This window comes from Danio rerio, chromosome 17, assembly GCF_049306965.1.
Source record: "Danio rerio strain Tuebingen ecotype United States chromosome 17, GRCz12tu, whole genome shotgun sequence".
NCBI lineage: Eukaryota > Metazoa > Chordata > Actinopteri > Cypriniformes > Danionidae > Danio > Danio rerio.
In genome coordinates this window covers 26171047-26193587 of record NC_133192.1, presented here as the reverse complement: position 1 = coordinate 26193587, position 22541 = coordinate 26171047, and the positions used below count along the sequence as shown (strand labels likewise).

General features: G+C 33.5%; 2 protein-coding genes and 1 long non-coding RNA gene across 7 annotated transcripts in view; 1 reads left to right on the top strand and 2 right to left on the bottom strand.

Moving 5' to 3' along the window:
* The first annotated feature begins 142 nt into the window (after positions 1–142).
* Positions 143–4812, top strand: LOC141378569 (uncharacterized). Its single transcript, XR_012393406.1, has 3 exons — positions 143–2658; positions 4446–4522; positions 4606–4812. It is a non-coding gene; the product is annotated as an uncharacterized lncRNA (long non-coding RNA).
* A 4588-nt stretch (positions 4813–9400) lies between these two features.
* gnly (granulysin) lies at positions 9401–22421 on the bottom strand. 3 transcript variants are annotated; one of them, XM_073928565.1, is made up of 7 exons: positions 19201–22421; positions 15927–16251; positions 13111–13162; positions 12813–12878; positions 12109–12197; positions 11939–12010; positions 9401–11855 (listed from the first exon to the last, which is right to left on the bottom strand). In XM_073928565.1, the coding sequence occupies exons 4-7, from the start codon at positions 12862–12864 to the stop codon at positions 11694–11696; spliced, it is 375 nt and encodes a 124-aa protein (XP_073784666.1). In that variant the 5' UTR covers positions 12865–12878; positions 13111–13162; positions 15927–16251; positions 19201–22421; the 3' UTR covers positions 9401–11693. The 3 variants fall into 3 exon arrangements, 2 of the variants coding, with proteins under 2 accessions (XP_073784666.1, XP_017207213.2); XR_012393401.1 differs by lacking the exons at positions 13111–13162; positions 15927–16251; positions 19201–22421 and having other exon boundaries at positions 9401–10736; positions 11119–11855; positions 12813–12937; XM_017351724.4 differs by lacking the exons at positions 13111–13162; positions 15927–16251; positions 19201–22421 and having other exon boundaries at positions 12813–12911.
* The window catches only part of stac (SH3 and cysteine rich domain), a 41735-nt gene continuing 38514 nt past the window's right edge, over positions 19321–22541 (bottom strand). For all 3 annotated transcript variants that reach the window (XM_001344434.9, XM_009293069.5, XM_073928563.1), the window contains one exon: positions 19321–22470. In XM_001344434.9, coding sequence (XP_001344470.4) covers positions 22372–22470 — 99 coding nt within the window. In that variant the 3' untranslated portion in view covers positions 19321–22371. The remainder of the gene's footprint in view (positions 22471–22541) is intronic.

Sequence of the window (22541 nt, the reverse complement as noted above, 5' to 3'; positions counted from 1 at the left end):
GGCATTAAGCACACACATTTTTTAATTAATAATTTTAATTTATTCAAAACATTATCAAAGATTTACCATGTTTATTCACAGTAGATCAAACACATTTATTTACACATCTTCAAATGCTGACAGGTTTGACTGCTATTATGAGGAAACAGCAGATGAAGTACAAAGAGCTGGTATTTATATGCCTGTTTCTTGCAGATATGTTCGAAGACTTCCATTGATTTACACACAGCCTTTATTTCCTGAAATGAATACATATTTTATTAATGATTGTGTCTGCGTTTTTAAGTAAAACATACAATTTAAGTTTAGAAAAGATCACCTTATTAATCTCATGAAGAACCAAACCCTTGAGCTGATGAACGGACTTCTTGCAAACCCAGCAGGCAATGACATTCTCAGACTTCAGAAGATAATAAATACATGAAGTATCAGTAACTTTATGTCCGTTTTATTGAATCACAGTACATTGTGCTTCGGATTACCTCTATTTGTACTCCATCACTCTTTTTGACTTCTTCAGGAAACTTCATCTCATTTCTCTCAAGAAGATTCATCCATTTTTCCTGGTTAGCAACACTGCTACACCCAACAAGAACTGAAAGACAAAAACAGACCACATTTATGCGCTGAATTTGATTATTATAATTCTAATAAGTACACAAAAGAGCTTTGTTTATGCTTTTGGTCTCACCTGAGCATGCGATAAGCAATCCAAAATGAACAACAGGTGACATGATTCTTCAAATCGAACTGCCAAAGGGGTCTGATTTTTTAAATGGATTTTTATGTGATTTTCTGTCAAAGTGACTCTCTGTCTCTCCTGTGTTTGTCTGTGCTCCTTCTCTTCTCTCACATGCAGCTATGAATACCGTTGAGGATAACAAATGTCTACGTGTGACTTTTGAAGTGCTGATGTTCGGGCCACCAAAACCACTGTGGACCAAATGTGTCAAGCATGTTTTGGTGGAGCTTCTGTCAGCATTTTCTACTCTGACTGTCTCCGCTCAGCTAGAGATATTGAATCTACACCCAAAAATGACTTCTGCTGCTTGTTCAAACTACTTATTTAAAATGAGTTAAAACCTCTGTGTTAATTAAAAAATATATGTTAACTCCAGGCGAGGCAGTGGCGCAGTAGGTAGTGCTGTCGCCTCACAGCAAAAAGGTCGCTGGGACGCTGGTTCGAACCTCGGCCCAGTTGGCGTTTCTGTGTGGAGTTTGCATGTTCTCCCTGCCTTCGTGTGGGTTTCCTCCGGGTTCTCTGGTTTCCCCCACAGTCTAAAGACATGTGGCACAGGTGAATTGGGTAGGCTAAATTGTCTGCTGTGTAAAAACTTGCTGGATAAGTTGGCGGTTCATTCCACTGTGGTGACCCCGGATCAATAAAGGGACTAAGCTGACAAGAAAATGAATGAATGAATGTTAAATCCACTGAAATTAGCAAAAACAGTTAAGTTAGCTTAATCTATTTTTGTTGGGACAATGTGAACAAATCCTAGAACTTTGGATGTTTAACAACGTAAGCTAATACACATTCTACATCAGTAAATGATTAAATAAATAAAATAGTGTACATTAATTGGCTTTATAACCATCAGTATGTTTTAATTCAGAGATCATCTGCTTAATTTTTTTCTGTATTTTATTAAAAAATAGAATGAACTAAGTGCTGTTTGTTGCTTTACATTTTTTATTACATAGCAGTTTTGGCAAAACAAACAAGTAAACAATCGTCTGTAAAGAGCTGATATTTGATTGATCCGTCTTTCACCTGCACAGTTTATACTTCCTGCAGGATTTCAGAGGGCCTCCTGGGAAAAATCCTTTGATGACCTTATTTTTGACCTTCTCGATGAACGTTCTACATGCTTTCCTAAAAATTAAGTTGCCACGGCAAATGATTTGGATTTTCTGTTTGAGGAAACCAAGACAAATATGTTTATGATTTTATTAACTTACATTATAGTAAAAATAATGTAAATACCTGACCTGTGACTGTAATTTAACGAAACACAATGATAATTCCAAGGATTTTATATATTATATGATTGCACTTTTTGAATAAATAATTAAAATAATGCACAGATATTGGGTTGTTCTTAGAACAAAGATGATAAAAAGGAATGATTTACCTGGTCGATTACAGCATTTATCATGGGTATATATTTTTGTATCATTTTCAAACATATACAGCATTTTATGACATCCTAGAAAGAGAAATTAAAATGAGATGCAAATAAAAATAAGGTTGTACAAGTGAATTCTAATGTCCTCCTAACAGTACATGATATGTGTTTAAAGATTGAGAGATGGGAAATATTTTCACAGTTAAATCTCATTTCATTACCTTGGAAGGATTGCACACATCATTATTGTTGTCCTGAATGGTGACAGCTTGTTTCATCTCATTTTGTCTCTCAGTAGCAGCTGCATGAAATATAACTTCATACATGAAATATTGTTTGACAGAGATTACAAGTAAACATTGTGCACCAAACAGTAAATATCTTACCAAAGAGAATGATGAAGGATCCAACGATACAGGTGAGATACATTGCTCCTTATTTTTTGTCATTTGAATATTGCTTAAGCTCTAACATCGATTTTTTTTTTACTTTTGCTGTTTTGCTGATGAGATCGAAGAGAAAGCTGTGAAAAGTAAGTGTGAAGTCAGTCAAACCTTCCCCTTACTCTCTTAACTACAAATATAGCCCAGTGTTTTGTGTTAATTTATAAAAATATTTAGTTTCACTTGTACTTTAAATTACAATGAATTATTTTTTCTTTTTCAAATATCTCTCATATGATATTTATCAGGCCAAGGACATTTTTACAGTGTTTCCTAATATTATTTCTTCTGGGTAAAGTCTTAGTTCTTTTAGATTGTCTGGAATCAAGGCAGTTTTACTTTGTTTTAAACAATGTCAATATTATTAGCCCCTTTAAAAAGTCTAACAGAACAGAACAAACCACTGTTTTCCAATCAACTTGTCTAATTAACATAAGCTTGTTAAGTCTTTAACTTGCACTTTTAGCAGAATACTATATCTTGCAAATAGAAAAAAAAAATATATATATATATATATATATATATTGCAAATACAAAATAAATTATCATTCACTCATTTACTTTCGCCTTAATGTCTATTGCAGTGAATTCCCTTCCAGCCACAACCCAGTAGTGGAAAACCCGGACACGCACATGCACACGCACGCACGCACGCACACACACACACACACCATATATGGCCAATTTAGTATATTTAATCTGCATATTCAAATGTTTTTACTCGATTGAATGGGCGTTATCAGTGGTTATCAGCTGATGGATATGGACCAGTAGAAGCCTTCTGCGCCTACTGGTAGGCTCAGAAGGTTGTTATCATCCATCCACATGATTAATCAGCTATAAATCACAAGAATTAACAAAAGTTAATTATAATATTAATTAAATTTCCCATTAAATGTATTTTTTTAACGTCTACCCCCCAACCCTAAACTTAACAGCCACAGTACTATAAAAACAGAACCGTATCTGGAGCCTTCTCTATCAGTATAGCTGATTAATTATGAGAAAAACTTTCCGAGTCTATAGGCGCAAAAAAAACCTACTAGCTAATAACCACTGATAACACCCATTCAATTGAAGTGATAACATTTGAAGCGGGTGATTCAATCCACCTGTATTGTTGTATATGTCTTTGGACTGTGTGTGAAACCGGAGCACCCGGAGGAAACCCACATGAACATGCGGAGAATGTGCAAACTCCATACAAAAATACCAACTGACCCAACCAGCGACCTTCTTGCTATGAGGTGACAGTGCTAACCACTGAGCCACTGTGCCGCCCCAAAAGAAATGATCTATTAAAAAAATATTTCATTCACCTGATAATTTAAGTTTTAAATAATTTAAGGCTAATAATTTTGACCTCCACTGTACACTAAAAAAAGCAGGGTTCCACACAATTCATTCATGTTGTCCCAACACAAATTAAGTTAACTTAAATTAACAAATTAAGGCAACACTTTTTTACAAATTGTGTGGATTGGACATGAAAAATGTTATTGTTCCAATGAAATCCCAAGAATTGTGTTGTTTCAGCTCATTTAAAAAGAAGTACTTTGATGAGCAAAAAATAAATTTTTTTGAGTGTATTTTTATTTATTTTTCTAGAACATCAGCTGTTATCTTCATTTTTCAACATATATATTTTATTTTCAACTGAAGAAAAACGAGGAGTACATTATGGCAGATTTTTTATTTTTACAGGAGATATGACAACTTTATTGACAGAAATAAATGTCTTTACATAAAAATTATTAGATTTTTAACGAGCAGTAAATGAGAAACAGCAAAAACAAAATCTTCCAAAACATGATAAACATACATATTTCAGAACATTTAAAAAGCATTTATGACTGAATGCATTTTCTGATTTAAGGATTTGTCCAGTGTATAATGAAGTTTACAGAAACCAGGGGTGGCATTTTCATCTCATGCTTTTACCAAAACAAACAAGTGAGCAATCCTACTTAAAGAGTTGATGTTTTAATGGACTGTTTACAGTTGTCTTTTACTTGCACATTTTATACCTCTTGCAGGATTGTAGAGGACCTCTTGGGAAAAATTTTCTTAAAACTTTCATTTTTATCTTTGTGGCGATCTTTAAACATAGTTTCCTCAGAAACCTGTTGACATTGCATGCAGCTCTGATTTTCTGGGTGAGGAGAAAAATATTAATATAACTGTATAAAAAATCAACTTACATCACAGTAAATGAACAACAATAAAAATATTTTTGTCCAATACATTTCTCTGAATGTACTACTTTATTTACTGTTTAACTAATAGTATAAATGCATAAGTATTGGTCTGTGCTTTGAAAAGAGAAAAACAGAAACATTTACCTGGTTAACCTGAGCAATTATCTGGGGTAAATATTGGTTTATGGCTTCCAAACATATACAGCATGTTATGGCATCCTAGAAAGAGAGAATGAATTAAGGGGTGTCTATCAGTGAGACCCTTGGTATAATACTCACATGTCCTCCAAACACAGTAAAGCTTTAGGTTGTACATAATACGTGTTAAAGGTTGAGGGATGAAAACATTCCTTCAGTTAAATCTCATTTCATTACCTTGGAAGGATTGCACACATCTTTCTTGTTGTCCTGAATGGTGACGGCTTGTTTCATCTCAAATTGTCTCTCAGCAGCAGCAGCTGCATGAAATATAAATTTAACAATACAACAAAACATATTGCTCAAGGTTGAACAAATCACACAAGTTAATATTGTTTGTCCAGTATCTTACCTAAGAGAATCATGAAGGATCCAATGATACAGGTGAGATACATTGCTTGGCAATTGTTATTTTCTGTTATTTGTATTTTAAAGTATCAGTGCACTCCGACAACTGCCTTTTCTCTCTGGGTTTGCTGATGTGAGGATATACTGTATGAAGCTGTTAAACATAAGTGTGAAGTGAAGTCAGTTGAACCCTCATCGCGAAAGCTCTGTGAAAATATGGCTCAGTGAAAGAATTTTCATGTAGGCTTTTTCAGGTTTATTTTACATTCACATTTATTCATTTAGCAGACATTATTTTTATCCAAAGCAACTTAATAAGAATAAAAGAAGCACTTAAAATCACCAGAGAGCAGCAATATATGACAAGTCTAAGTTAGTTTAGCAGTTTAATCTTTGTTTATATTATTGTGTCCTTCCCTGTAAAAAAAGTTAAGGTAACTCAAACCATTTAAAGGAAACCAATTGCAACAAACCATTTAAGTTAAAAAAACTATGAGTACTGTGAACTTAATCCATTTGAATAAATGAAGCAATTTAAGCACAGCAAAACCCAATAAATGAAGAGAACTTCAAACCAACGGAGTACTGTAAAACCCATTAAGGCAACTCAAACCATTTGAGTTAAAAAAAACTAATCTATACTAGTACCATGAACTTACTCCATTTAAGTTGAAGTAATGAGGTATTTTATTAACTCTGATTTCAAAACTCTTTTCAAATGAGTAGAATTCACTTTCAGTATTTTTTGAGTTAATACTCATTTGATCAAATTGACTGCTGGGTTTTACAGTGTTGTAATGAAGTGTTTGTAGGAAAGTGTCTTGTGCATATGGAGAGGAATCACACAACAGCTAAAATCCTCTAGGACTTTAAATGTAAAATTAAAAATATTTTTTTGTCTTAAAAAAAGAAGACATTTATGCACATTTTACACCTATTTGCATTTCATTCAAAATCTCTTTTAATGATAGTTTAATGGGGCTCAAACTATATGTTTTGTTTCTAAATAAAAGAGCTGATGTTTAAATTGATTTGATCCAAAAACATTGTACATTTCTGGTTACCCCATTCTTCGAAATATCTTCTTTTATGTTTAACAGAAGAAAGAAACTCATACATGTCTGAAGTGGACAGACGACAACTTTAATGAGAGAGCAACTGGTCTTTAATGATTATCACAAAAAAATCATGAAAAACACATGAAAATTATTGGAATTTTAAACGTGCAGATGACATAAAACATAACATAGTTACAGAATAAACATCAGTCTATCACATTTCTTACTGGATGTAACTCTTAAAATAGAAGTTCACCCATGAACATTTCCTCACACACACAAGAGGTTATTAACAACATTAAAACATTAAAAACAAGATATTCTGAAGAATGTTGGAAAAATAAAAAAACACTGACATCCAGGAACCATCAGTCAATGGCTATTTTTTCCATTATTCTTCATAATATCTTCACTTGTGTTCAACAGAAGAAAGGAACTGAAACAGGTCTGGAATGAGTGGAGGATGAGTAAATGATGGCAGAATTTTCGTTTTCAGTTGAACTATCCCTTTAATTGCATTTTCTGAACTGATGTTTTTTGTTGTCGCAGAACCTCCATTTTCTGCAGGTGTCGATAGGAGTGTGTCCTGAAAAAAGAGCCTTCATTACAGAGCTTTTATATCCATTGCCTATAGAATAGCAAAGGCGACGCAACAAGAAAATCCAGTTTCTGCATGTTTGATTGATTTTCTAAAACGCAAAGATGAAAGCATCCTCAAACCTCAATCAATGGAATGATATATGCAATTCAAATACAAACACACATGGAAGTGAACAAATATCAACAAGCACTTTACTGCATAGGCTACATACTTTTTGCAATCAAATCATGAAAAGCAGCTTTGCTATATTGTAAAAAGAGATGCTAATTTAGCTAGTCAATGTAAATGTACCCATTGGACAGTGCACAGTCACAGTGAGTTGTTAAGAGCAAAGCTTTATCTTGGAGCAAGTTCCTCTCGGACCGCCGCCAGGGAAGATTGTGTGCATTATACGGTCTCGAAGTCGGCCTGCTCGCTGAAGACATTTCTTTTGAAAAACTGGTATGTACATGGAACAGACTTTGTGTATCTTCTGTAAAAATAAATAAATAAATAAATAAATGAATAAAATAACAAAATAATAATAATAATGATAATAATAAACAGAAACACAAAGGACTTTATGATTCAATACAATGTAGAGAATGTAGACAGACTTTTTGTTTGGGGAAATAGTTTTTTCTTTCTTTTCATTTTTATTGTTTGCATTTTTAAGCTAAAAATTAAATGTCATTTCTATTTTAAAAAATTGCTTGGTAAATTCTTTCTTCAAAACAAATCAAATTTAAACAAATAGTGACACAAGCTGTCCAATAAATACATTGACATTGATGAAGTCTCTAATTTAAAATGGAAATAAAGCATTAGTATGCTTCACTGAATAAATAAAACACATAATACAGTTTAATACAGACAAAAAAATTTTTTTTAAAATCTTTTTCAGATATACCCGATGTTTGCAAAACAGAGCAAAGCAACATTACATAATATTAATGTATATAATATATATTAATAAAATAATATAATATATAATATAATAATAACTCCTGGTGTGTGTGTGTGTATATATATATACCAGGAGTGCCCAAACTCGGCCCTGGCCGATATCCCGCAAAGTTTACTTCCAACCCCAACCAGACACACCTGGACTAGCTAATCAAGCTCTCACTAGGCTTTCTAGAACATCCCTGCAGGTGTGTTGAGGCAAGTTAGAGCTAAAATCTGCAGGACACCGGTCCATCAGGAAAGAGCTTGGGCACTCCTGATATATGCAGTTGAAGTCAGAATTATTAGTCCCCCTGAATTATTAACCCCCTGTTTATTTTCCCACAATTTCTATTTAACGGAGAGAAGAACACATTTCTAAACATAATAGTTTTAATATCTCATTTAACTGGTTTATTTAATCTTTGCCATGATGACAGTAAATAATATTTGACTTGATATTTTTCAAGACACTTCTATACAGCTTAAAGTGACATTTAAATTTATTGTTTTAAAACCAGCATAACTATAGCTACCCTATATTTTAAACCAAGTTAAGCCTTTAAATGGCACTTTACGCTAAATACTATTTTGCAAAAAAAAAATAATAAAATTAGTAAAATATTATACGTAATAAATATAAGTACTGTCATCATGCTGGCAAAGAAAATGAGTTCCAAGAAATAGGTTATTGCCGCAATTGGGATGTATCTGAAAATGATAAAAATATCAAAGGTGGGCTAATAATATTGTCTTAAACTGTAAATAAATGTTTTAATCAATTATGTAATTTTTATACTTTGTAGTTTCATTCAGAAAACTGTGATGAGTCCAATGAATCTTGCTTCTCATTTCAATTTGTTCATATCAAAGTGTCAATAACTTGTTTAGATTGACTCAAATAGGCTACTTATCTCCAGTAACACTTGGCTTCAAAACATTAGAAAGTTACCTCTTGCATCTTTTGATATATTGTTTGCTTTGCTCGACGTACAGCTTCTTGACAGATACAGCAGAAGATGATGTTCGGCCGCACTTTCTGAATCGGAAATTAGGTTAAAAACAGAGAATAACAATTTTCAGTTGAAGAAGTGAAAGAGTCTGAATGAACGTGTGTGTTGTCCATACCGCTAAGTGCTTTCCATAGTTGCTCATCAAACTGTGTAGACTTTCGAGCTGTGAAGGCATCTCGGGAGCTTCATTTTCAATGTTTGCAAGGGCTTTCCAAGTAAAGAAAGTAATGAAATCGTTACTTCATTTTAGATATGCAATCGACGGATTGGAAAATTTAGTTGCTGTTATCTTACCTGAGCAAGAGATCAGAAGAAGAAAATTAATAACAGAAAACATTTCGTCAGATTACCCTGGTTAAGATAAAAAAAAATCCATATGCACACACAGAAAAAATAATAGAAAAATAGCTATACTGTGCACTGAAAACTTCATGGTCAGTTTTTTTTTTCTTTTTTTTTGCAGTGTTAACTGTTTTTTTTTTTTTTTTTTTGGTCTGGTGTGTTAAACTGTTTACTCATGTCCTGTAAAATAGCTGAAAGAAAGTGAAAATATACCACAGTGCTAAACGGTTACTTTGACTTTATTGTGTATTTGGATCTCATAGGTGGTGGCAATTCTTTATGGAGTCCAACAAATAAAGACAAATTTACAACTAATTATAATCAAAACCAATACCAAAACAAGAGAGAATATCATTAAACTAAAACAATAGGAACAATACTGAAACCAAATAAAAAGACAAATTTCCACTAAACTGTAGACACCAATACCTCGACTAAATATAGACAAACTTACAAACTGAACAGACTGAACCATAACTACAGAAACCAGTACAGTAAATATATAACATACAATTCATTTAAAACAACAAAGATCAAACCAAAGGTGTTACTAAACACTGTTTCAATAAGTGTTTCTTTAAAATGTATTTAACTTTACATGCTGGGAATTACACAAACATCAATGTGAATATAACTTTAGATATATGAAAGACATCTGAAGTTATATTTTAAGCAAAGAAACTCCTTTACCTGAGATTTGAGCTTAGATAAATCTAACTTGAGTTTTCCAGCTGGACTGGCCATAAATGTTATAGACATGGCATAAGGAGGAATGAATGCTGCTCTGAATGTATTTGTATTATTATTATTTTTTGGAACAACATCTTCCCCTGGTTTTGTCATTAAAGTGTCTTTTTCAGAATTTTTCAATTTACTGTGGATTATTGGTTTTTTCTGTAAAGGTGTAAAAATATTTTCATTTTTAAAAGCATTTATTCTTTATTTTCAGATAGAGATCCAAATCACATATTATATTTTAATTGTTAAAACATTTTTGTGATTGATCTGACTGCTCAAATATGAAAAGTAAATTAACACAGACTATTTTAATTCATTTATTACTTAGTCTTTTTCAATGATTTTCAATGAATTTTAGTGTGAATTTATAAAGAAAAAAGGGAATTTTCCAAGATACCATTCATTCATTCATTTTCCTTCGGCTTAGTCCATTTATTCATCAGGGGACAAACAGCGGAATGAACCACCAACTTATCCAGCATATGTTTTATGCAGCGCATGCCCTTTCATCTGCAACCCTGTTCTGGGAAACATCCATACACACTCATTCATGCACACACACAAATACTACAGCCATTTTAGTTAATGCAATTTTCCTATAGTGCATGTCTTTGGACTTTGGGGAAAATCGGAGCACCTGGAGGAAACATACACAAACACGGGTAAAACAAGCAATCTCCACACAGAAATGCCAACTGATCCAACCAGGCCTTTAACCAGCAACCTTCTCTCTGTAAGGCGACAGTGCTAACCACTGAGTCACTGTGTTGCCTTCAAAATATCAATTTTTTAAAATACTAATTTCCTAACATTTCTGAACTTTAAATGTGGTGTTAACGTCTAAAAAAAATAATATAAACATGTATGAAAAAAATGAAATCGTTCATGTTTGTTTTCTTCAAACCACTTTTATTTACAAAAGCATTTACATTTGAATAATTAAATTGCATTTGAAATATTACAAAATATTTTTAAAGTAACACTGTTAATTGTTTTGAACTTTGTACACCTCAAAAATGTTCCTGTAAAGATTTTAAACAACAAAACTGCCCTTACTTTTATAACAATAAAAAAAAAGATTATTGAGTAGAGCAGGATGGTGGCTCAGTGGCTAGCACTGTTGCGTTGCCTAACTGAAAGTAGGTCACTGGTTCGAGCTGGTTGGCATTTCTGTGTGGAGTTTGCAAGTTCTCCCTAATTTTATGTGAGTTTCCTCCTGTTTCCTTCACAGTCCAAAGACATTCAGTATATGTGAATTAAATAAACTAAATTGGCCGTATGTGTGTAAATGTGAGCGTGTATGGTTGTTTCCCAGTACTGGGTTTCAGCTAGAAGGGCATCCATTCTGTAAAACATATGCTGGAATAGTTGGCAGTTCATTCCGCTGTGGCGACCCCTGATAAATAAGAGACTAAGCTGAAGAAAAATTACTGAATAAATGAATGATTATTGAGGATCATGTGACAAAGCACAAGAATAAATTCCTGAGTTATAAAGCTGTAATAATCACCTGCAGAAGACACTCATCATGATTATCCCAAGAAAACTAAACAAAAAAAAACTGCCTGTTGATTTACCTTTATTTTGATCAAATGTTTAACTTACAGGTTTCAAAGTTACAAATTATAAAGGTTAACAAATGATAAGATGAGGAAATGACAAAAAAAATAATCAATTACAAATCATGCTTGAACATTCACACAGTTACATATTTTTGCACAGTTTCAGGTGAACACAGATGGTGTGGGCTCGGGCACCAGCGAGCAGATCATTGATCAGTTTATTTCTATATTTTCGCACAAAGTTTCTACATCCGGGTATTCTTATTTTTCTACAGATCGTATTAAGCTGCCGATTGACCTCGTCCTGCACAGAGACAACAATAAATCAAGGTCAAGGAAAAACACTGACTATATAATGAGTTTAGCAGACAAATATGTTTTACAAACCTTAGAAACAGTTTTTCCAACACCGACTATTACTTTCCTCATGACATATTTACAAATAACACAAATGGCAAGCTGAGGGAGAAATAAACACAGAAGCTGAAATGTTGGGCAAGACAAGAGTGTTTAGCAGTTTCCTTTGTTAAATATGTGAAGATGATAACTTTTTTTACCATTTTGTTGTCATAATCATCGATTTTCAACCCCTGCACATCCAGAAGGTCCGATTGCTGCAAGATTTCCATCTGAACATCTGAAACACCTTAAAGAAATCACAAAATAGGGTAAAACTTTGGAACACAAATAGATATGACAACTGCACATGTAAAACAACTGTATACGGAGTGGTTCTGTATACAGCAACTGACAGAGCAATTATTTAATTTATTGACATTGCAAAAATATTTCATGTGACTCTGGATTTCAAAATCAGTCATAAGTGTCAATGGGAATTGGAAATTGAGAATAACTGGGAAAATAATAGGACTATATTTGGCCAAGATAAAACTAGTTGAAAATATGAAATCTGAGAATAAAAAATGTAATACTTAATAAAAAAAAATATTTTGACAGATTTACAGAACAAAATATCTCAGTGGATTATGGTCTTTAAACAATACTTTATTACAAAAAAAATAAAAAATTTCTGACCCATGCAATGTATTTTTGGCTATTCCAAAATATCAAGCAGTGCAACAAAAGACTTGTTTTGATCCAGTCGAATCACACATTATTTTTAAATTGCCAAAACATTTTTGCACTTAATTAATCTGAGTGCTCAAATATGAAATATTTTGAAAACTAACCATGAAAAAAACAGAATACTTTAAGTCCTTTATTAGGTGTTTATTTCAATAAATATTAGAGTGAATCTCACCTGAACAGAACAGCAGAGACCCCAAAAGGAAAACAAGTGCTATTTTTGTCATCTTTGTGTCACCGTCTGCAATAAGCAATCTAGTAAACTGCCTGCCTGTTATTTTGGCCAACAATTATATTTGTATTTCCAAATTAGAGCGGACGTTACATTTGCTGACATACAAAATGTTGACATGCAATACTACTGTCAGCTTATTTCACGCACACCAAAAACTGTGAAAGGTATGAATTCACACTTCATGACTTTTGCGAAAAAATGTTCACAAGTCCACCCATAAAAATGAAAATAGACTCACTCAAGTGGTTCCAAAGAGTTATTTTTCTGTTGAAGTTGAAATTTTGATGAAACTGTAGGAAATAAAAAATATTTAAAAATACAATGAAATTCAGTGGTTATAGTCGGATATTATTCAGTGGTGCAATGTAACAAATTACAAATACACAAATGACTGTAATTGAGTAGTTTTTCTCAGGAATAATTTAGTAATTTTATGTGTACTTTTACTTTACCACCAACATGATTTCACTAAGTAAGACATGTTCCTGGATTAACATATATGTTGACCCTGGAACAACATTCCAATCAGCCAATCAGAATTAAGGGATATACGTTTCCCATTTATGTTTAGGCTTACAGTTAGGTTTATGCACTTCTACATGATTGTTATCCAACTATTATTTCCCTCTGATATTGGGAATAATTGAGAGTTATGGTTGTGTTTAGGGGTAGATAATAGGTATGAATTACATTTTTCAACAAAAATGATGTTCCAGGATCAACACAGATGTAAATCCAGGATTGCATCATCCTTGCTACTTCAAGACGAAGATACTGAGATAAGAAAACTCTGGTTAGTTGTAGTGAGTTAGGAATCATGTTTGGTGAATCAATTGTGAGCTGATGCGGGACCAGCCGTGAACAATCATAAGCATGTGATCCTCTTGAAATTAGTTTATAAATAAAATTCACTTATATTGGATTGGCTTAGTAGAATAATCAGTCCCGGGATTCCCATCCAATATGCATGGAAAAATCACATCATACAGAAGGATCTCAAGACACATGCAGTAAAAAAACTACTTATTTGGGCTGAATTTAAACAAACAAATTAAGTTGAGCATTACAAAATTTAATTTTAAATTAGATTTTATATGCAGCAAACATGTACAGTGTGGAACCATTGAAAGTGTCCAAGTGTCCCATTACATGCAAATACTGACTGTTTAGGTTAGAGATGCCCAAACTAGGACCTGCGGGCCATCTCATCTGATAATAGTTTCAAGATTGTAATTTAAATTAATTAATTTATTCATTATTTTTCTTTCCAGCTTAGTCCCTTTATTAATCTGGGGTTGCCACAGCGGAATGAACCACCAACTTATCCAGCACATGTGTTTACGCAGCAGATGCCCTTCCAGCCGCAACCCATCACTGGGAAACATCTATACACACTCATTCACACTCATACACCACTGAAATTTAGCTCAGCCAATTCACCTATAGCACATGTCTTTGGACTTGTGAGGGAAACCGGAGCACTCAGAAACCCACGCGAACTGTGGGTGAACATGCAAACTCCAGACAGAAACGCCAACTTACCCAGCAGAGGCTCGAACCCATGAACGTGAACGTGCTACCCACTGTGAAACCTCGTCACCCATTTAAATTAATGTAACCTTTTATTTATTTTATTGTTAAGCTAAGAAAAAAGGCTATCTGAAATTAAACATTTCAATTTAAATGGTGTAAATGAATCAGATTTAGTTTAAAATGTGCACACGACAGATAGAGGAAAATGCAGAGACTTTGGTGAGTAAATCAAGGCAAAGACAGTTAGAGGGGTCTGGATGTAGACCTGGTCCAGTGCAATCTGAGCTGCATCCAATGATTTTTAATGCACTCACCTAACCCCACCCCTAACCCAACCCGTCACAGTGACGTCACTCACTCCATTGAGTGCATTGTGTCTGACATTGCATTGCTGAGTGATGCAGTCTCAGCTTGCATCATAAAGGCTGCAACCAGATACTATTTAAGACAGCTTCTGCTTGACTAGTGTTGTTCAGCATTAAACTCCACTGTGTTATAAATATGAATTTTATAATATTAAATATAATAATAATAATATTTAAAATAATAATAAATATTTCTTTATTGCAATAAGTTATAATTAAAAAAGGTATACTGCATTAGTTAATACAATTCAAAGTAAAGTTTTCTACTTATTTTTTGTAATATTATGAAAAATTATAATGAATTAAAAATGAAATTAAGTAATGAAATTACCCATGGCAACTTTATTGTAAAACTGTTTGGTATATGTAGTTTTGGCCCACAGCTTTCAATTATATTCGGTTTTTCGCCCTTCATACGAAATTTAGGTACCCTAGAACATTGGTGCTCAATCCTGTTCCTGGAGATCTACCTTCCTGCACAGTTTAGTTCCTACCCTGATCAAATCCACCTGAACCAATTAATTAGGACCTGAAATCCACTTGATAATTACAGACAGATGTGTTTGATAAGGGTTGCAACTGAAATCTGCAGGAAGGAAGATCTCCAGGAACAGGATTGGCCACCCCTGCCCTAGAAGATGATGATGAAGATGTATGAGGACTTTGGCTCATACATCTTCACTTATGGCTTTAAACAATCACTACATTTTGTACAAAAGGTTATGTTTTCACAGACAAATGCACAAATAGCATGCAAACACAACAACCTTTCACATCGTAAAACTCGCTACTATTGAGTTCTTTTAAAAGGGCTACTTTTTACTCATATATTGAGTAGTATTTATTCACAACACATACTTTTACTCAACTTGCCAAGAAATGGTATTTGAGTATGATTTTTCAGTCCTTTTTACACTGATAATATTCTCTTGAAAGCATGAATGACTTGATTATTCTGTATTCTCTCCATCAAAAAAAAAAAAAGCAGCCTTAGGGGATTTTAATAATGTTTCGATCTCTGTCGTCATTTATTTCGTTTTTTTTCCCCTTGGTTTGTAGACAATTCAACCAAATACGCCTCAGAGAATTTATATTCGGTGTGGAGAAAGTAGAAGACATCGAGATGGTGTGAAGTGTCACAGTTATGTAAATGTACCTGAACGATGCATTGTTTTGAAGAGCACCAGTGGTTCCAGAGAGATTTCTTCTTCTTCTGCCAGTCGTGTGCTAATGACCGCTGTGTTGTGCTGGGTGAACAGCAGCAGCTCAGGCCTTTCCAGGCATCTGATCAAACTAATTAAGGAGGCCAACTCTATTACCAGATTCACTTCAGACTCGCTGACGGCAGTGACAAAGAACAGGACGATGGCGAAAAGGAGTCAGAGATGAACAATGTCTGCTCTCGGCTCATTTAGTGAATTCCTCCTGCAGGCATCAGACAGGACAGCGTCTCTCATCAAGTAATGATGCTGAACGTGTACCTGCAGTTATCAAACAAGCATTCAGCACTCTTACTTCCTTATGCATTCATATGTGCATTTGGATATTATTATTTATGAAAGACTGTAAAATAATTGATTCATTTATTTAAAGTCCTGTAAAAGTATTTATTTAAGTCCTGTTATCAATGAAAATGATCATGTAAAAATGCTTTGTTGTTAGGACTCAAATATGGTAATAATATGGACAAACCCAAACATTGGGTTAAATAAAAATTCAATATTATCCACTGGGTCTGTCTGTATTGGACCAAAGAACACCACAATTTTAGGGTGTATTAATATTACTGTAATGTTTTGCAGGCTTTTTCTTGTGCTCATTTTCTGCACACACCGGACTTAAACTAGACATCATATTGACATTGTACCAAAGTCCTTTTAAGGCATAGGTCTCAAACTTAATTCCTGGAGGGCCGCAGCTCTGCACAGTTTTGCTCCAACCCTAATCAAACATAGATGATCCAACTAATCAAGGCATTCCAGAGTAGACACAACTCGATGAGCTGTGTTTTATTAGGGTTGAAGCACAACAGTGTAGAGCTGCGGCCCTCCAGGAATTGAGTTTAAGACCTATGCTTCAAGGCAAGTCATTTCCCTCGGCGGCCATCTCAGGCAGTATGCTCAGGCATTGAGCATGGGAAAACATCAAACGGTTAAATTACAATTCAATTTTGAATTAGGAATACATAATAAAACCAAAAAACTGTATCTTTAGTTTCATTTTTAAATGTTGGAACCACACAAAATCTGCAGAAATTTCCATCTGGTTGGAGCCCCTCTCCCAGAGACTGGTCAGTCTATAGCGATCGCTGATTGGCTTCTGCACTAGAGGGCGGGGCTTCATTCACCATGATAACCATTACACTCTTCCCAATTCAAAACTATATGAGTGACGCATCTTGTGTACTATAATCTTAGGTTGTTCCCCAACATTGTAGAAGGATGCATTTTGTTTGGAAATGAAAATTGGTTGACATCAGAACCCAATGTCAGGCTGACGTCAATGTCAAACATCAGGTTGCATTTTGGTTTCTTTCCAACGCAACCTAAAAACAACAAAATATCAGCGTATAATGATTTTGCAGCTTGATGCTGTGTGGACGTTACAAATATGACTTCTATCAGACATTGGATGGCAACGGTTGCAATAACTGACCAATAAATGTCATTATTTTATGTCAATATGACGTTGGTTTAAGATGTTGATTCGACATTGAATTCTGGTCTTAAACCAACCAAATATTAACATCATTTCACATCATTATTGGACATCAAAAAAATGTTGATCTTAGATGATGGTGACCTAAATCTAACCTAATATTAATGTCTAATGACGCGGTATGTCTGAATGAGCATAAAACAAGAAAAAGCCTGCAAAACAATAATATTAACGCAACCTAAAATCTGTGTGTTCTTTGGTCAAATACAGACAGACCCAGTGAATAATATTGAAATTTTAACATGGGTGGATTCTTAGAATCTTTCTGTATGGTTTTATTTATTTTGTTGACAAAAAAAAGGATTTAGTAGAAAGGTTTAGGGAATTAACCTTTAAAGATATAGCCGCTGACATCTTTGCATTGATGTTGTCATTTGGTGCCTGCACAGTAGTGATTCTGAAGCTAAATATTAAGGTCTCGGCAGGCATTTATAATTCATTAAAACAAAAAAGAATTAGTAACTGCTATATAAAAAATCAACTATTTTTGCCTTACGAGACTAATGTTATTTCTGTTACAATATTCATTTGAAAGCTTAGAATAAAATGAGTTACTTTTTTCATAAATGATCGTAAAAGTTGGCCATGTGAATGTCTTGTCAACTCATTTGCAATTCATACCTCTGAATGTTTTTTTTTTTTTAACCAAAAAATAATTAGGTTATATCAGAAGTAGTTTAAATTAATTCAAAGGTAGTCTTAAAATGACTTAAGATAAGTTTTCTAGTGATGGATTCAGATTTCTGCCTTCCAATCCGTCCAGCATGGATCAAGGTTTATCCTTTTTCTCATTACTTTATTAATATGATTTTTTTAATCAGTATTCAATCTTTAAATGATTTTGACTAATGAATAAAGTTAACACATTCTTTAATATATGAATGTTCAGTGCATTTGCCTGTCTCTTTGTTACTTTATTTGTAGGATGACCTAACCAGGTCAGAGGTCTTGGAGACCTTAAGTGGAACCGAAGGACTTGATGATTGAAAACAACTGTTTTCCTGTTTGTAGTGCTATGTGCCAATTCTGTTTACAGTGATTTTCTTGTTTATTCATATAAACTTTGTGTAGTGAGAATATAACTGGCTGAATGTAGATTTTTACCAGTTTTTAACCAGGTTTGATAAAGACGGCTGAAAGTACACTCAGCCTTGGGTAAGAAACAGATTGTACTTTGAGTGTGTGTGTTCTATTCAATTTTGGATCCTTTTAACAGGTCCGAGGTCAGCTCTAAACAGTCTAGTGGATGTCTGACGTTTATATGTTTGAGATATTGTTCACAATTGTATGTACGCACCCACATTGAACTTTTCCTAGTCTATCTGTGTTTTAAGCAGTCAGGTTAAAACACCTATATGTATAAGGCAGTTAATGATGTTATGTTAGAGTATAATTGTTATTGACTTATAATTGTAAGCAGAGCAGTCTACGATCTCATTGCGAGGGTTGAAGCTGGCTTCTGCTGATGAGACTGAAACTATCTTTAGTAAACTTGATTTATTTATTTGAATCTCTGACTCCAGCTCTTCCTCATCTGATAGATGGTCATTTTTGGGTTAAACTGTAAAATATTCCTACACTAAATCACAATAAGCGTGATTTGATCATGTAATTCGTAAACAGTAACAGGCTAACACTGTAGATTACTGACTTTTTTGTAAGTAATCCACAACACTGGAACAAAGTTCTGGAAAATTAAAAGTCATAGTTACATTTTTAATCAGCAATGATGCTCTTAAAAGAAGTCTTTTAACGTCACACCTCACATCATGTCTATCTGAAAAAATAAATGTGATGTAGACTTATTGACACACAAAAGCACATCACAATTAAATCAATAAATAAATTTTAATTCTGTACATAAAGTATATACAAAGCATGATGCTGTAGCTTCATTTCGCTCAAATGAAAACATTATCAAAAGACCAAATGAGTTAAATTATACATATTTTTTAAAAATCTTATCAAGAGACAGAGATTATGTATCCTTTTAACCAGACAATACATGATGCCTATACCTCCGTGACTAGACTCAAATAAATTAAACATCCATTTAAATATCCTTACTATTATAGTGCAGCAAAAACATATCCCTGCGTCATGCAGCCTTCAATAATCAAAATTCAAATGTGAAAATGTTTCTTTGTCCTAAAATAAAATATCTTATTAATAAAAAGATAATCGGTACAGATGACATATGTTTGAAATATCAAGACAGCCCAATACGCAGACATTGAAAAAACAGATGTTTTTTTTTGCTGAGATTTGTTTGCTGAAGCTTTATCAGCCCAGTGTTTTTTTTTTAATTAAAGAATAATTATTTTCTATTTTTCATTAGAAGTTGCATCTGAATAGATCTGTTCTCTTCTGCACTACTCTCAGAAGCGTAAGTGGGAAATAATATTCTGGAAGAGCAAGTTAAATTAACATAGTTGTCAAATTGTTCAAAGTGTTTTTGACAGCAACCAAAAAAGCACTTGTATGTTTATTGAAAAAATGTCTGAAACATTTTTATGGAAGAAAAAAACAATAACAATAATAATAAATTACTGAAAAAAATGAAGCATTAAATATGCTGCCTTAACATTAAGATAATTCAAAAAGCAGCGCAGTGATTTGCAATGCTATAGTGAATATCTGATAGTGGAAAAAAATAGCATGGTTGATGACCCCCATGTACTAACATTCAATAAATTAAATACAGAAAACACAATTCTCCTTCAAAAAGATGAGAAAAGTAAAATAAATGACACTTACATTCAGCAGTTAATGCAGTTAAAACGCATACAATGGCCCCAAGAAGTATTTGGATAATTAAGCAAGCATATCATTGCAATAGAATAACAAAATATCAAACCGAGTGGCATTTAATGAAATGCACAACTTCCTGAAGGTTTTGAATTATAAAGAATTAAGACATTCATTAAGAATAAAGGCATTCGGATGCACATATTGGTCTATTATTAAAAGCAGACAATGCTAAATTGCAGATTGCTTTCGAAATGCTACAAAAAAAAACTGTCGACTTTTCTGCCTGTTAAGTTAATTCGTCAATATTATGATGCATTGCTGAAGTGTTTTTTCAAAACCAACTTTGTCATCTGAGTGTAAATCTAGAATCAAAAATAAAAAACATAACACTCTCTAATCATTGCTGATTCTAATACAAATCAATAACATTTGGTGTAATTCCTCAAACAACAGCCATGCACCCTAAAGTAACAGTTCACCCCAAAAAAGGCTATTATTTACTACCTTCACTTGTTCCAAACCTTTTTAAGTTTCTTTCTTCAGTTAAACACAAATAAGGATAATGTAAAAAAATCCTGAAATGGGAAAACAAGTAGCCATTGGCTGTTTTCTTCCAAATATGCAAATTAGATTTCTGCACAAAAATGAAATATCGCATAAAACATTTGTGAATAAAGCACTGTTTCAGTGCAACGAGTCAAAGACAATAAAACCATCACTTGCTGATAAACATGCTGCAAATATTAAAAAAATTTGTGGTAGGAGAAGCCACTGTGGGGCTTTTTTATATAAGAAATTACTTGCCTCAGAAGATGTCGATGAAATGCAATGAACACATCGTGACTTTTGGAGATGTGATAGTTCTCTTTCGGCTGAGCAGACAGTTCTCGAAGATAATGACTAGGCCTGCATGGAATCTGCACGATTTCCACACATTTTTAGCCCATCATTAAGTCTATTTATTTACTTGTGTAAATGTGAGTAAATTATTCAGTTTTAAGTTGATTTCAGTAATATTATTGACTAATATGAAAATGTAAAGAAAATGTATTTGTAAATTTTCAGTCTTTTAGTAGGTATATTATTTGAGAGACTTGCTTTGTTTACCAAATGAGTAGATCTAATTGGATTTACATTGTAAACATGAAATAAAAGTAAAATAGGTATTATTTTTTATTTCGTATATTAAGGTTTTAGTTACAATACTCCCAAAATCATTGCACATAGATGTCTGCAGATTCTGTCTGGGTATGGTGATAACACTAAACAACTTTGTTGACGGACTTTAACTAAGGCATTTTAGAATAACCAAAACTAAGACCAAGGTTTATTTTTATTATTATTTTTCAGCTATGTTTCACCTTTTATTGGACAGGACAGTGGAGATTATAGAAAAGTGTGGGGAGCAGAGAGACGGGAAGGATTGGCAAAAGATCTTGAGCTAGGAACTGAAATCACGCTGCTGTGAGCACCTCTCAGTGCTATATGTCAGGCTATTGGCGCCAACAGTTTTGTGTTTTATAATGTGGTCAGTCTGCTGGTTTGTCCATTTGCATCAATTTGTGTTATCACAAGATCTGATAAAACAGAATCACATGGCCTTTTTGATGCACATGCTGTAATTTGGGCACATAACTTTTTATGTGCATTTTCAAAATTTGGTTCAAAAGTTAAGCATTTTTAATAGAATATTCCAAAATCTGCATTGAAATATATGAAAGAAATCATATTTAAGTCATTTGTCTTGGCTTCCATAATTCTTCCAAATAACTTCCTTCAGAAAAAAGAAACTCAAATAAGATTGGAACAAGTTGGGGGTGAGCAAACAATGACAAGATATTCGGTTGAACATCAAGTGTAAACGGGGGCAAAACTTTTTTTAAGTTTAGTGAAATTAGTTCTGAGAAAAGCTCTGGCTTTATTTGATTGCAGAATTTAATGGTTTTGTTATTTTAATAAATGAAATGCATACATTTTTAAATATCCAAATACTCTTCCGGGTCACTGTACATTCATTTTGTGTCAGTGGAGTCTCCCGGCCCCTCCTGAGAGCCCTCCAGGTTCTTGAGGCAGTGGTGGAGCCATCGTTTTGAAATGTCTCTTTTACTTTACCATTGAGTGTTCTTTGAACCTCATATATTCTCCAGGACGTCACAGGGCACATATCCTCTCTTTTTCCCACTGGCTACTCTGATGAAGCCATTGTGTTCGTTCTCACCGCTGACACAAATCTGAAATCATGATCATGAAGCAGTTAAATTGTGCTGTTTGTGGTTAGAAATGTTTAGACTGATAACATTGC

Excerpts from the sequence above, each read along its gene's own strand:
- gnly (XM_073928565.1), bottom strand. The coding sequence starts at position 12,864 with ATGACAAAAATAGCACTTGTTTTCCTTTTGGGGTCTCTGCTGTTCTGT. Across the intron at positions 12,011-12,108 it reads ATGATTATGACAACAAAATG|CTTGCCATTTGTGTTATTTG; the intron begins GTAAAAAAAGTT and ends TTTCTCCCTCAG. Across the intron at positions 11,856-11,938 it reads TTGGAAAAACTGTTTCTAAG|GACGAGGTCAATCGGCAGCT; the intron begins GTTTGTAAAACA and ends GTCTCTGTGCAG.